The 13,406-nt window shown below is 43.5% G+C and overlaps 1 protein-coding gene across 1 annotated transcript; it reads right to left on the bottom strand.

Annotated features, from left to right (window-relative positions):
* Positions 1-7,202: 7,202 nt before the first annotated feature.
* On the bottom strand, positions 7,203-12,119 carry SRSF6 (serine and arginine rich splicing factor 6). The gene is made up of 6 exons (XM_068912844.1): positions 11,749-12,119; positions 11,246-11,394; positions 9,692-9,819; positions 9,273-9,481; positions 8,821-8,910; positions 7,203-8,703 (listed from the first exon to the last, which is right to left on the bottom strand). The coding sequence occupies exons 1-6, from the start codon at positions 11,853-11,855 to the stop codon at positions 8,340-8,342; spliced, it is 1,047 nt and encodes a 348-aa protein (XP_068768945.1). The 5' UTR covers positions 11,856-12,119; the 3' UTR covers positions 7,203-8,339.
* Positions 12,120-13,406: the final 1,287 nt, after the last annotated feature.

A 13,406-nucleotide genomic window follows, 5' to 3' on the forward strand; every position in this document is an offset into this window, starting at 1 on the left:
GGGCCGGGCCGGGGCGTGTGTGGGTGCGTCTGTGTGTGCGCGCGCGGGGGGCGGTAATTGGGCAGGTTTCAAATGTATGTCTTTAACGAGCGCCGTCGCTATGGTAACCTGTGTATTCTTCCACGCTGCAGTGTCAATTTTTAATCCCACCGCATGATTTTGGAGGGGAGCTGCCTCGCGGTGGAAGTTGGGTCGCCATGGTGATGGCGCAGCTCGGCCTGGCCTGGCTGTGATCTGGGGCACTGGCACCCGGAGATAAGGCCACCGTGGGACCTGGCCCAGAAGCTTCCCCAGGAGTAAGGGAAGCTTCCCCTAGACAGTCACAGAGGAGTATAAACAGCTCAGAGCCAAATGCCTGGGCCAGATGGTGCCCTTTGGGTGGGATGGTCTGTTACCGCCCACTTCCCGCCTTCAGCTCCCTTGTCCCTTGCTCCAGACACTGCCAGGATGGCCTGGCCTCTGGGAATGGCGGGCAGCAGGTCTCCACAGTCCCCCGCTGTGTCCTGCTGCACGCCCAGCCTAGCCACAGATGGCTGCGACTGGGACACCAAGAGTGGTGCATTGTGGAAGAGCTGGCCCAGCCACACCAGAGGCGGCTGCTGCTGCTGCACAGGGCAGCTTGATAGCTGCTGTGCAGGACTAAAGACAAGCAGCCCAGTACGGACCGCCAGCGCTGGCAGGATGTGTAAATGCAGAGCTCACCAGCTTGGGCACAGCCTGTGGTGCCAGCTCTGGGCAAGGAGAAGGGGTGTTGTAAGCCTCTCCTCAGCAAAGCAGCCATTCCCCCACTTACGGCCAGTCCCTAGAGGGCCAGGATGGCCAAGACAGGGCAGCTTTGGTGGCTCTTGGAGGCAGTGGCCCCATTCAGCAATGCTGACTGACCTGTTAATCTTTGTAACTGTTTAACTTTGTCAGGAACAGTAAATCCAGCTCTGCCCCCTCAGTGTTTGTCCACCCCTTCCTATGGCGGAAGCGGCCTGGCCCAAGCGAAGGCATGAAGCTGTTTTCCCTGTGCTATTGAGAAGTCTGGGGGTTGGTGATGGTGAAATTAAAGCAAATGTTGAGCTCTGGTGTCCCAGCATCTTGCATCCTTGCTTTGAGGTGGAGCTCAAACACAATTTTCACTGTTTCTCTCTCTTAAAACTTAGGCTTCAAACTGAGTTATGTGGGGCAGTGGGGCTTGGAAGGTGGAAGCTGCTTCCTCTCCAAGACACTAATGTTAATCTAACCCCCTTGGAGAGCAATTGAAATACATCGCTGATGGTAACGTGCCTACCTCTTGTCTAGCAGCTAAGATGCTCCAGAGATTGAACTACTGCTCCAGGCCTCAGCTGAAGGAGATAGGCAAGAAGGCATGTGCTTTCCCAGTGGAGAGGGGCAAGGATTGCCTATTTAGGCATCCATACCACAGGCACAAAAAACAGCTGGAAAAAATTAAGATAAAATCCAAAAAGGTCACTGAAAAGCAAAAAGCATTGCTTTAACTAGCTCTTTGGAGGAAAAGTAGCATTTGCTCTTGCACAGTGCCGCCATCTGGGTAACACTAAGAAGTGCTCTGGTCAAAAACTAGTAAAGCATATTTTTCCACCTTCCAGCGCTCAATGGCTACCTAGAGCACCACACAAAAAATGCCTTTTACACACTTACACAATGTTTGTCCTACTTATGAACAGAAGTTGGGTTTGGAAGGAACCAAGACCGGAAGCACAAGGACCAAAGCGCGCAAAAAGCTATAGACCTGGTAAGAACAGCACTTTGTCTTGGCAGGGCTAGGAGAGGAAACTGTCTGCTCACGCTGCAGGCCAAGTCCTGTCATGCTGAATTGCGAGGCAATTAATATTCCTGCTTACTTCAGGGTTCAAGCTCTTTGTTTCTGGCACGAGTGCCTGCCTTGAGTTTTGTATCCCAACATTTTTGATACATTAAAAAAGAAAAAAATCAAGGTGGGAGTCAGATGAAGTAATTAGATCCTGATAATGAAGAATTATCTAACAGGTATTTCCTTTGCTGCTTTCATCACCCCCTTCTTAAACGAACCTTCAATAATACAGTGAAGAAAAAAAGGAAGTCACATAGAAATGCTTTTATATACTGCTGTGGGAAGTTCAGATCAATTCAGATCAGGAGCAGAGTGCAACTCAGCTAAAAAGCAACCCAGCATTCATTCACCTTCTCCACTTTGAAAGAGTATCCCATAGAATCCCTAGTCCTGCCTATGCTTGTCCTAAAAATTCATGACTTCAGAATATTGAATTCCTGCGAAACAGCTACTTAAGGAAAAAAAAGAGATGGTATTCCTGGCTTCACCATATGCACTCTGGCTGATGCAGTACAAGACCATTTTACCCTCGTGTGCCTCAGTTTCCATTTCTGCATCCTCTTTTGTAAAGCATCTTAACTTTTATTGATTAAAATTTCACTCTAATAATGCTTTTATTTATTTTTACATGGCTAATCAGACTCCACTGTGCCACTTATGCCACTAGACCTAATTAGTGCAGGCTGCAACAGGGCTGCGCTTAACAAGAATTACAAACTGGAATGCTTAGCTTTTATTCCTGCTACTTTTTCACTGGGCAAGGCACTTCAATTCTGTTCCTCAGTTTCACTGTCTCTAAATGGCTTTTATGTACAGATAACTACAAAAATAATTCTGCTTATGGTTGTCAGACATAATAGGTGACACTCAAATTATGACAAATGGTAGTTTACACTTTCAACTCGCAGCACAATTTTTAATCAGCAGCAAACAGACCATGATGAGATGACTTAAGAGGGTCTTTCAGAAAGCTTTCTCCTGCCTTCGGAGTTCCTGTCAGTGCTTACACCATGGGAGTGGCATGAGTCCTAGCAGAGAAGTCGAGCAGAACAGAAGCTGTCATCACAGGGCAGCTGCTTAATACTGCCCTTCAGCCACTTCCGTTACCCCTCCTGTTAGCAGTACAATTTCACTGTCATTACCACTACGATCACATGAGACTCTGCTGCACAATTTTCCTCCCATTTTGGTGTTGAGCAATGAGGCTGACAACCAACACCAAGAGAAACAAATGCTGTGCAAAGGCTTTTTACACTTTAAAATGCCCATTTTCATGAGCAGCATTACCCTTTGACTAGCAGATCAGTCAGGCGCAGTTGTGCATTGTGGGTTACACCCAGCAGATGAGACAGGATTTATTTCACACCTACTTACCTAATGGCACTAATGTGCATTATTCATATATACAAGAGAGTCTTGTTCCAGGAGCTGCACACAGCATTAATAAATCTACCACAGTAAAACCCCCACCCCCAACTGACAGCAGAGTCTTCATCTTCCAAGCACATCTGATCCTGGCTTCACTTGCAGAGCTCTCTCTCCATTATTTGTGTATATTCTGAACTGAAATTACTGTACCTTATTCCTGCCCACGGACAAAACATTTGAGCAAAATTTAAGTTTTTGCAGTACTATTTTTGAATGAGTATTTGATGTTTTACATTTAAGTACACCTCCCTGCACAAGCCACTTTCTGGGAGCAAGAGGAAGAGGATGCAGCTGTTGAGTCAGAGAATTTTCACAGAACTGTATGTCCAGATCTTGGGGGTTAACGAGAACCATTGTGAAGTACATCCCAAAGGTGTAGACAGCTTTTTATTGCCACTACTTTTTCAGCTGTGTAAATCGTACCAATTCCTGTGATGTGTTCTTTCTTTAGGCCAGTGCACCTATGATTGTCTAACCGATATATAAACCAACAACATGTTACTGAAAGATGTAGCTAAAAGGGTGGAGGCTTAAGAGACATTTAAGAGCAGCTTGTTTTTTATCTCAAATTTTTATTGGATTAAGCTCAAATCCCACTAAATGATGTAAAATGAAACTACTGAAACTTCCCCTCCAACATCTACATACATATTTAGCAAAAACAATAACGTGCGAAGAGGCCTTGAGAGTTGAGAGCCAACATTCTATTTCTTCCCACTTAACCACAAAACAAAACATGGGGGAAAAGGGTTGAACATAATGTTAACAGATGCCATTATGATCTCAAGAAGTTACAATTCTTGAATTGTTAATATCTGCCACTTACAGAAATCAATATTTATATTATTTTTGCTTCTTGCCTGCATAAAATAATGGTTTCCTATTCGCATTAAACAGACATCATAAACCACATCAGAAATACAGCAAAGATCTGCTTTGCTGCAGGAACTTTACCTTCTGATGAACAAGATTTTAGTTACGCACCTCTCAAATTACTAAGCTTTTTGCTCCATCTTCAAAGGACATACTGAATGCCAGCTCACTTAAGTTTTGGGGATTTCCAGGCTCCTGAGCCAAATTCCCGCTTTTCCAGTTTTTGCTCTTTGACTTAAGCATGTAATGATTCTACCGACACCTTCACTACAAACCCACCCCAAAGAGATTTTGGAGGAGGAGGAACTGGAAACAGCTCAAGTTATTCCCTCTGTGAAATAATAAATTCAGCAAGTATATATTAAATGCTCCTCCCTATTCATCATGCTAACACAGCTGCAGTATTGCTTTAGACATAGTTTTCTCCCCTTTGTAAATTGATTCTAAAAATGCAAAAGGAGGAAAAAGGAGTGCCTTTATTTTCTAGTTACTCACAGTTCCACTCAAAACACAGTAACATTACCTGGTGAAGTATATATTTTGGTGTATACCTAATAAAAAGTTGTGCTCTTCCTTACAGCAACCAAACGCATATCCATTGTACCTCATTTGGCAATGTAAGATAAACTGCCATTTCAACGAGTAAACATTTTGCAACAGCAAACTTCAAATTCACTTTTTCTTAGGCCATCTCCTGTTCTCTTTGAAGCAATGACTTCTAAACACTTGGCTAGCCCTTGTACCACGCCATGATTCCCTATCTAGGGTCAAGTAACTTACCCTGCAAGACAACCTACCATGAGACCTGCCTGCGTGCCTGCCTGTTAAAGCACGTCGAGAGCAAGGCACACTTTGAGGTGTGAAAAAAGAACACACTTTTGGGACACGCTGACACGGGCAATTCAGATCAAGTTCACCAACAAGTTCTGAAGTTTTGCTTAATACCAGATTTCCCTGTGTCCCTATTTTGTATTATTGCCACCCAAGGTAAGAGGGGCAAACACTGTCACAGCTCCTACCTGAGAACTAAATTACTTGCTGCAGTGTGTATCTAGAAAAAATTGATTAGTCCTGACCTGATGTAGAATATAACCATTCCTGATAAACTCCCAGTGCAGAAGCTGCTATGTAGGAAGGTTCCAATTCAATTCCAAAGCTCTAAGTGGCTTTATTTTAAGTTTTCTGATTTACCACTTAGAGAAAACAGAAACATTTTCCAATTATCCAGCAGGGTTTAGGTGAAATATACTAAAGGGGTGAGGTATTTTCACCATCTAACTTTAAAGTATGTATTTTTACATCACATAAATTGCTAATGACTTTAGTACTGAACTTGCATTAAACACAAGAACAGTTAAAGACTTTGAAATAAAGCAAGACTTGGTACAGACTCCAGATGTTGCCACAGAGATTGTAAATTTCACAATTTTTCTAACAGTACAGTGTTGATTTCCCCTTCAAAACATACTAGGCACTAAGAGTTCAAATCAATCCTGCACTCCACATTCTATGAGAATGCATGTTTATCTTTTGCTTTCTGAAGAACAAATTTGTATCGTTTTATACTAAAAGCAGAAAACAAAAGTCAGGACACCTATTACATGAACACATCCTTTAAAAGATAGCCACACAGGCTATGAAATGGGCCATTTCTCTTTTGCATCATATTTAAGGGAGACACTGCACATGGTTCCAGTAACAGAAAAAGTCTCCAATATTTAAAGCTTTTACAGGCAAGCTGGTTAAATCCATTTCCCATTTTCTCCCATTCAGATTGAGTTGTTATACAATGCACAAAATTGCTCCCAGTTAAACACCACTAAAGCTATAGACCCTGCCTACAAGTATTGATAAACGAAGATGACTTGAAACCTAACTATTTTTGTAACAATCTAGTTTCAGAAAGCGAAGAATATGGTTATTAAAAACCTTAACACATGCATAGCTAATTGATGTTGGGGTGGTAACTGCTATGATAATGCCAAGACATTCTCAGGCTGGGACTGGAAACTCGTTGTAGAAATAAGTTATTAATAATCTACAGGCATGTATAAAAAAAGTAATTGTTAACATCTTGTTTTATTACCACCAAGGCAGGACATACAGAGATTAAAAATGTAGGTGTATATATCTTTTGTACTACTGAGTTCCAAACTTACAGCTCTTGTTTTCAAGAGTACAATGTATATTCGACTGAAAAACCCTGGAGGATAAACAAAGAGCAGCAGTTCTCCATGAACTCTGACCTACCCCATACGTTCAGGATAAAAATGAAGGTAATATCGTGCTTTAATGTCAGTTTTAAGGGAAGTAAAACTATTTCCATGTGTGTAGTGTAGGCTCATAACACTTCCCCAGACAAATTAACTGAAATGCACATTAAACTATTCTCCTTGCATGCTCTTCACTTCTGTGAAAAAGCCCCCAGTAGCCCCCCATTTTCATGTCCATTGCACAGAAGATACTACCCACAGTGATCAGAAACACAGCTTTTAACAGTTTTATGTTAAAATATATCTTAACTAGAAAGACAAAACTGCAGCCATATTTTAAGCTTTGTTCATCCCAAATTAACTGAACAGATGAGAGTCTCCTGTCATTCCAAGTGCAAAGCATAAAACTTCAATACTAAATGTACTTGCTGTGTGGAATTCATTATGCTAGGATATGTGGCAGACTACAGTTGTATGAGAGTCATGTGAAAGCTAGGCTCAGCAACTCAAATATAGTGCAAATTTTTCAACACTTGGGATAAATACAGCATGGAAACTGTACAACATAAAAGCAACAAGTAGCCTCATCTTTTTGGCAAGATATCAAGCTATGAAATCATTCATTTTCAAGTTTCATAATGAATGCTTGCAAGTCAGGCAAAATAAAAACTTTACTGATCTTTAGATCTCTTGTACAAGCATGGCTTGTATGAAGCAGCCAATAAAAGCTCAAGCTTTCTGAATGTGATCAGGAGACGGTGAAAACCCAAGATTCTTTTCTAGGTAGGTGTTTAGATCATGAACCAACTGTGAACCCCCAGCATGAGAGGCAAAAAAGGAATTCCATTACACTGCAATAAACACAAGAGTTCAAGTCACTGATTTAATTTTATACAAGTCAAACTACACATTGTATAAAGAGTACAAGGCAGTTCTAATGTTTGCTATTGCATGTTACAAAGATCAATTTAGCTATAAAGGGGAATTTTGGGGACAAATTCTATTCCACAATTTAAGTGAATTGGCAACTGTGGTTTAGCAAAGCCTTTGTTAAGACTAGAACTCTAGCTCCAAGAGATTACACTTCCAATAAAGTTCAGATTCACACACAATAGGATTGCAGTTCTCCTATTCTGAAGTAAAAAATGATTCAAAGGGGAGGGAAGACTCATTTACTTAGTTTTCATATCCAATAGGTATTTAGAGGCTGACAAACCATACAGGATACTAGTGACTTGGACCACATCCAAGAGACAGTGTCTGACAACTGAGTGTCACTTATTCAAGCAAAAAACGTCACAAAGCTTTCATTCTTTCAACTTTGAAACCTATGATTTTCAGCAATACTGCATGACACAGGCTACAGAGTACCTTTATTACCTTTAATACAGTCACAGTATGGGGGGAATGTTCTTTTGGCAAGTTGAGTTAAGATTCAGCACAAGTGCTCCAACTGGAGTTTATCGCTGGTCTAAAATTTGCCTAGTTTTGTTACACATTTATATAGTTTGCAGCCTGCTATCACAAATTAAGCTAAACCAGAGAATTATCTGACACGTCCAGCAAGGCAATCCTGCCTTTGGTAGCAAGCTGTAACCTACTAAGCTAATGATACCCATAGTTCTAAAACCATGAAAAAAATAGGAAAAAATGATACTTCCAAAAAACCTCAGATTTAAGCCTCTTATATTCAGTTTATTTTTAATATAAAAACCACTTTGCACTGAAGAGTAGATAAGTTACTCCTGCTGAAATGCTATAAAATCAAACTTGGTTGAATTTCTACAAAAGGGGGCTTTTCCTGCTTTGTACCACCATCTCCACACAACCTCATCTGTTCAAATTTGGGATACAAGTCAAACCTTTATGCCTCATTACTTAGTTCTTAGGCCATTCACTCCTGCAAGAGAAGGAACCAACTTCTGAAGTACTAACATAACACTAATGGCCTGACAAGTAGGAAAATGTTCCATAATAGTGTGCAACATAAGAGGAGAGTTCTAGTCTTAATCTCTTGAACTAGATCTTGATCGTGAGCGAGATTTTGAACGAGATCTAGAGCGGGACCTCGATGCAGCTCTTTTGGGTGGCGACTCTGAACGAGCCTTGGCAGATGGCTGCTGCTGTGGAGAATTGGAACGAGACCTGCTCCTTGACCTGGATTTAGATTTAGCATCTCCTTTACCATTTTCTTTGGGAGACCGAGACCTGGACCTGGACCGGGACCGAGACTTCTCAGACTTCTCCTTGGATCTGCTGTGGGAGCGTGAACCCCTGTCAGACTTGGGTTTCGATTTGCTCTTTGATCTAGACTTCCTGCTTTTAGATCTGGAACGTGAGCGGTCTTTGCTTCGTGACCTGGATTTAGATCTTTCAAGAAAACAGTGTTTATTTTTCATGAACTGAAGTATACTTACAGCAGTCCTAAGTAGTTATTAATTAATAAGTAACAATTCCTGCACTATCCGGAAACAACCCATCACTTACCGCGAACGGCTTTTGGAGACACTGCGGGACCTGCTGCGGCTGCTCCTACTCCTACGACTTCTGCTTCTAGACCGCCTTCTAGATCGTGACCTAGAAACATTTCAAATGGCATAGCAGGCTATACCAGACTAAGAAAAAGGGAGACAGTCCATCTAACATAAGATAAGGCATTCATAAACTTTTCAAGAACAAGTGTAACTACATCAAGATACATCATCAATCCACTTGAACTCAATACACTGTCAGTGAATCACTCAGAGAGTTAAATATCCTCAAAGCCAGTTTTACAGTATTAAATACAGTAGCCCCTTCCACACTCCCAGGGACCACCCTATTCCTAAAATAGCAACTAACATTAACTTTAAAAAGACAACAGAAGTAAGGCTACACATATATACTCTTTTTAATGTAAGCTGTCTTGTTGATGTGGAGACTAACATCCCCAAAGTTACCTGGACCTGCTGCCAGAGTAAGATCGTCTATGGCTTGATCGTGGCTTGTCTTCAACCAGCCTGATCTTCCTTCCATTTATCTCTGTGCCATCCAGTTTGTCCAGGGCACGCTTCATGTCCGAGTAAGATCGGAACTCAATTACTCCTTCATTTGTACGTTCTTTATGAGCATCTGCATAGGTTACCTCACCAGCTTGTCTCATGAAATCCTTTAGAGAGAGTACATAAGAGTTACACAACCATTTCACATGTTTATGCCCTGCAACTAGATTAAGACAAGCCTGAACAAGACTTGCATAAAAAGTCACAGGCAAATACATTTCAAATACTTCAGCCTACATCACAGTTAAGTATTTATATAAAAAGTTACAGCTTCCTGCTAGTCACAACAGACTCTACAATAGAACATGAATACATACTTTTAAATCCTGCCAACTACAGCGACTGGAAAGGTTTTCAACAATCAGTCTGTACTCTGTACGAACAGGTGGTCCATATTTATCTCTTCCAGATTGTCTCCGACTGCTATATCCGCCACCACCCCCACCTTTATTGTACAAAGAAATAAAGTTAGATCATCTCCTAGCAGAAAGAAAATCAAATGTTCTGAAAAAGTTAGTTAAGACAGTTATATTTACTGGAGTAGGACTTTATTTCTCTAAGCCTCCAATAAACTTGCAATTTTGCCATAATCTATATTAATGGCAAATCATACAGACTAAAATCCTACAAGTCTGTGCTCCTAAGATCTGTTAGAGAGTGACTGCTCCTTATTAGATTCACCTTGCTAAGTTTTATTTTACAGAACATTGTAAAATATAAAACTTAACTGATTACATGCATTTCTACATTTTACAAAAACGTTTACTAGTTACACTAAGTACTTACATCACAGTATGAGGTTTTTGGTGGTGGTTTGGCCACAAAACACGCAAGGTAACAGTCACCTAGTTCAGTTTAAACAGTTTTGTCTAACCCTTGGAATCCTCACCATCACCCTGCGTCTAATGGCAAAAGGCTGCTGTCGTCATGGCTTCCGGTAAGGTCAGCCAAAGGGTCATAGGGCAAGGGTCACACAATGTATGGAAAAGCCATGGCCAATCAGGAAAGGCAGTCATCTTAGCCTCAGTGGACACAGCCTCAGCCCCACTGGTCACTTTTAAATTGAAACATCAAGGACTTGTTAAAAAGTTGGAATTGAACATGCAACAATTTTAAACAACATACATTTGAATTTTTTAAAAAAAGACAGATTCCCACCCCCCCCAATAACAAGACTCTAGAGATTACTGAAAGATGAACCTTAGTACTTAAACTACAGTACTAGGTCAGTTAAGTTTTAACATAGCACAGCTCCTCAAGAAACTATACAGGTCAGCTGAATATAGTAATGCTTACAACATCCCCCACTTAGTACAGACTCCTGCTTGAAGTCCTCCCCCACCCACGACTTTATTCTATATACTCAACTGAAATAGTTTATCACATTAAAGTTCACATCTGAGTGCTTCTACCCCAATTATGCATTGGTATCTATTACTCAGCATTAGTGATGCAACATCACTGTTTCATCTAAATGCTTCTGAGAACACTGGAGCCTTTAAAGTACCAGAGCATAGTTTCTGATTAACAAGCAGCCCTTTCTAAACCAAGGCCACAGTTTTGCAGCTAGAATTGCTTCAGTTTCACACCCAAATTGCTTAGAGAATAGCTGAGTGCAACGTTGGTGTTGGGAAAAATTTCTGTAAGGCAAAGGCAGCAGATAGCTTGCTCACAACGATGCACCAGGTATCCTCTAACACCTCGTTTGCTGCGATACACATCCCACCCCACAGTTCCATGGGACTCGGCTCCATCCACTCAGTCACCCCAGGCTCTGCCCTGCCAACACAGCTGAGCTGCCTCCCCTTGCCTCCTTCTGCCCCTTGCCCGAGCAGCCCTATAACCAAGCAAAAAGATAGGGCCCTACTCACTGCGACTACTGTAGCTGTATCCATCCCTGTCGCGGCGGGGCCCGCGGGCATGCTCCACGATCACCCGCTCCCCACACAGATCCTTGCCGTTCAGCTCGTAAACGGCATCATCGGCGTCTCGGGAGTCCTCGAACTCCACGAAGCCGTAACTAAGAGAAGACAAAAGGGCCTGTCAGCCACAAGCCCAGCCCTGAATGCGCCGATGCGAGCAGGGTGGGGACGACGCGAGTGGCGGCCCCGCCCGGCTTCTCCCGCCCCCGCCCGCTTCGCAAGGGCAAGGGCAGGCAGCAGCCCCCGCGCTGGGACAATGCGGCCGGCCCCGCCACAGCGCCTCCGCTCCCCCCTCACCGCCGCCATTTTGAGTCAGGCGCCACGCGGCAGCCGCCGACAACATGGGGGGTGCCGGGAGAGAGAACGGCCGGGCGCGGTTCGGTCGTACAGGGGAGCGGGCCGCGGCGCTCGCTGGGCGGCTCCTGCCCCACAGGCCTCAGTAAGGCGCTCACCCGTTTTTGAGGTCGACCTCGAGCAGGCGGCCATAGCCGCTGAAGAAGCGCTGGATGTCCTTCTCCCGGACATGGTAGCTCAGGCGGCCGATGTACACGCGCGGCATGTCCGAAGGGGGAGGGGAAGGGAAAGGGGAGGGAAAGGAAAAGAAAAAGTGAGGAAGAAAGAGAGGGAGCGGCGCGAGGGGCGCGGAGGCCGGTGCTGCAAGACCAACACACCACGAAAGCCGCGGCCTGCTCCGCAGCACAATGGCGCCCGCCGCCCGCGCGGCCTTTTATAGCAAGGGGTGGGCTCCCGTGGAGACGTCACAGCAAAGGGGTGGAGGGGAAGGGAAACGCGGGCCAGTGCGTCATCACGCTGCCTCGAGAAGGCGGTGGCGAGACGGGGGAGGGGAGGTGGTATGGCCTGCGCGCAAACGCGGAGCTCGGGATCTGCGCTCGCGAGGTGAGGGTTAGAACTGCGCGTGCGTAGAGCGTTGGCGCGCTTTGGCTTTCGGGGCGAGCCGGGCGGCGCTGCGCACGGGCGGGCGGTCTTTGCCCGTGTTGTTTCGCGGCCTGGCGGACGTGCTCTGTGCTGTACTGATAGGGAAAATGGTTGCTGCCTCGGTTGTTTTTTTCTCAGTCTGTCTGAGACGAACGTCCCCATAACTTGGGGTCTGTCAGGGATTCAGACAGCAAATCTATGGGACCAGAGAACTAGTTTTTCTAGGATCCATAATGGACCTTGCAAGCTGAGAGATGCCCTGGGGTCTCTCTTTTTAGAGGCCTTCCAGATGCAGTTATGTGAGAGTTACCCATAATTGTGACCTATGGTTAACAACGGTTGTTTCCTGGCTTCCCTTTAATATCTGTTCTAAATAACAAAACCATTTCTCCCTATATGTTAATAAAACTGCTATATCAGTCTGCTAGGCATTTTGCAGAAGCACTGTTTCACAGTATATATTACTGTGTTTTACATATTTTAACATAAATATGTTCATATAGTAATATACATTATACTATATAGACTTGTATACTGTACCATTTAATAATACATATTTCCTAATGTAAATATATTAGAAAAAGAACCCTACTCTTAGATTTTCTTGCCTTAGCTGTGTGAAAGTCGACTCATGTTCTCCTAACACTTCACTGTGAGTCTCCTGTGAGCCTCACTTGGTAATGTAACTCACCAAAGACACCAAAATTGCTTTCAGATTTTCACAATGCTGCTCCAGTCCCGGAGTATATCTACAGCAAACCAATTGCTGAGTGTGTATTAAGGAAGTGGTAGTTTCTGAGTCTTACCTTTTCTCATTCCGTAAAAGCTTGATCCATATAATAGAACAGGCAACAGGTGACCCCTTTCTCTTCCATCATAGTGGACAGCGCTCAGAAGACTTCATGAACGCACTGAATGTTTTCTGTCTGCTTCAGAAAGATTTATGGAGATTACTCGCTAATTTACGGACCACTGTATTTTTTTTCATACACTGTCACCAGGAAATATTTTGACTTCGGGGTTAGTTTAGCTATTAGCCCAGGCTATTGTGTTCATCAGAACACTGTGCAGAAATTCTAAAGGCTTTGTGTAGTCCTGAATAGCCCGGCATAGATGGGAACAGCACTAGTACCAGTGCTGTACCATGCCCTGAACCTACTGAGTTAGAAGATGT

The sequence above is a fragment of the Struthio camelus genome, chromosome 18 (genome assembly GCF_040807025.1).
Source record: "Struthio camelus isolate bStrCam1 chromosome 18, bStrCam1.hap1, whole genome shotgun sequence".
Classification (NCBI taxonomy): Eukaryota; Metazoa; Chordata; class Aves; order Struthioniformes; family Struthionidae; genus Struthio; species Struthio camelus.

Excerpts from the sequence above, each read along its gene's own strand:
- SRSF6 (XM_068912844.1), bottom strand. The coding sequence starts at position 11,855 with ATGCCGCGCGTGTACATCGGCCGCCTGAGCTACCATGTCCGGGAGAAG. Across the intron at positions 11,395-11,748 it reads GAGGTCGACCTCAAAAACGG|TTACGGCTTCGTGGAGTTCG; the intron begins GTGAGCGCCTTA and ends GTCTTCTCTTAG. Across the intron at positions 9,482-9,691 it reads GTAGTTGGCAGGATTTAAAA|GATTTCATGAGACAAGCTGG; the intron begins GTATGTATTCAT and ends CTCTCTCTAAAG.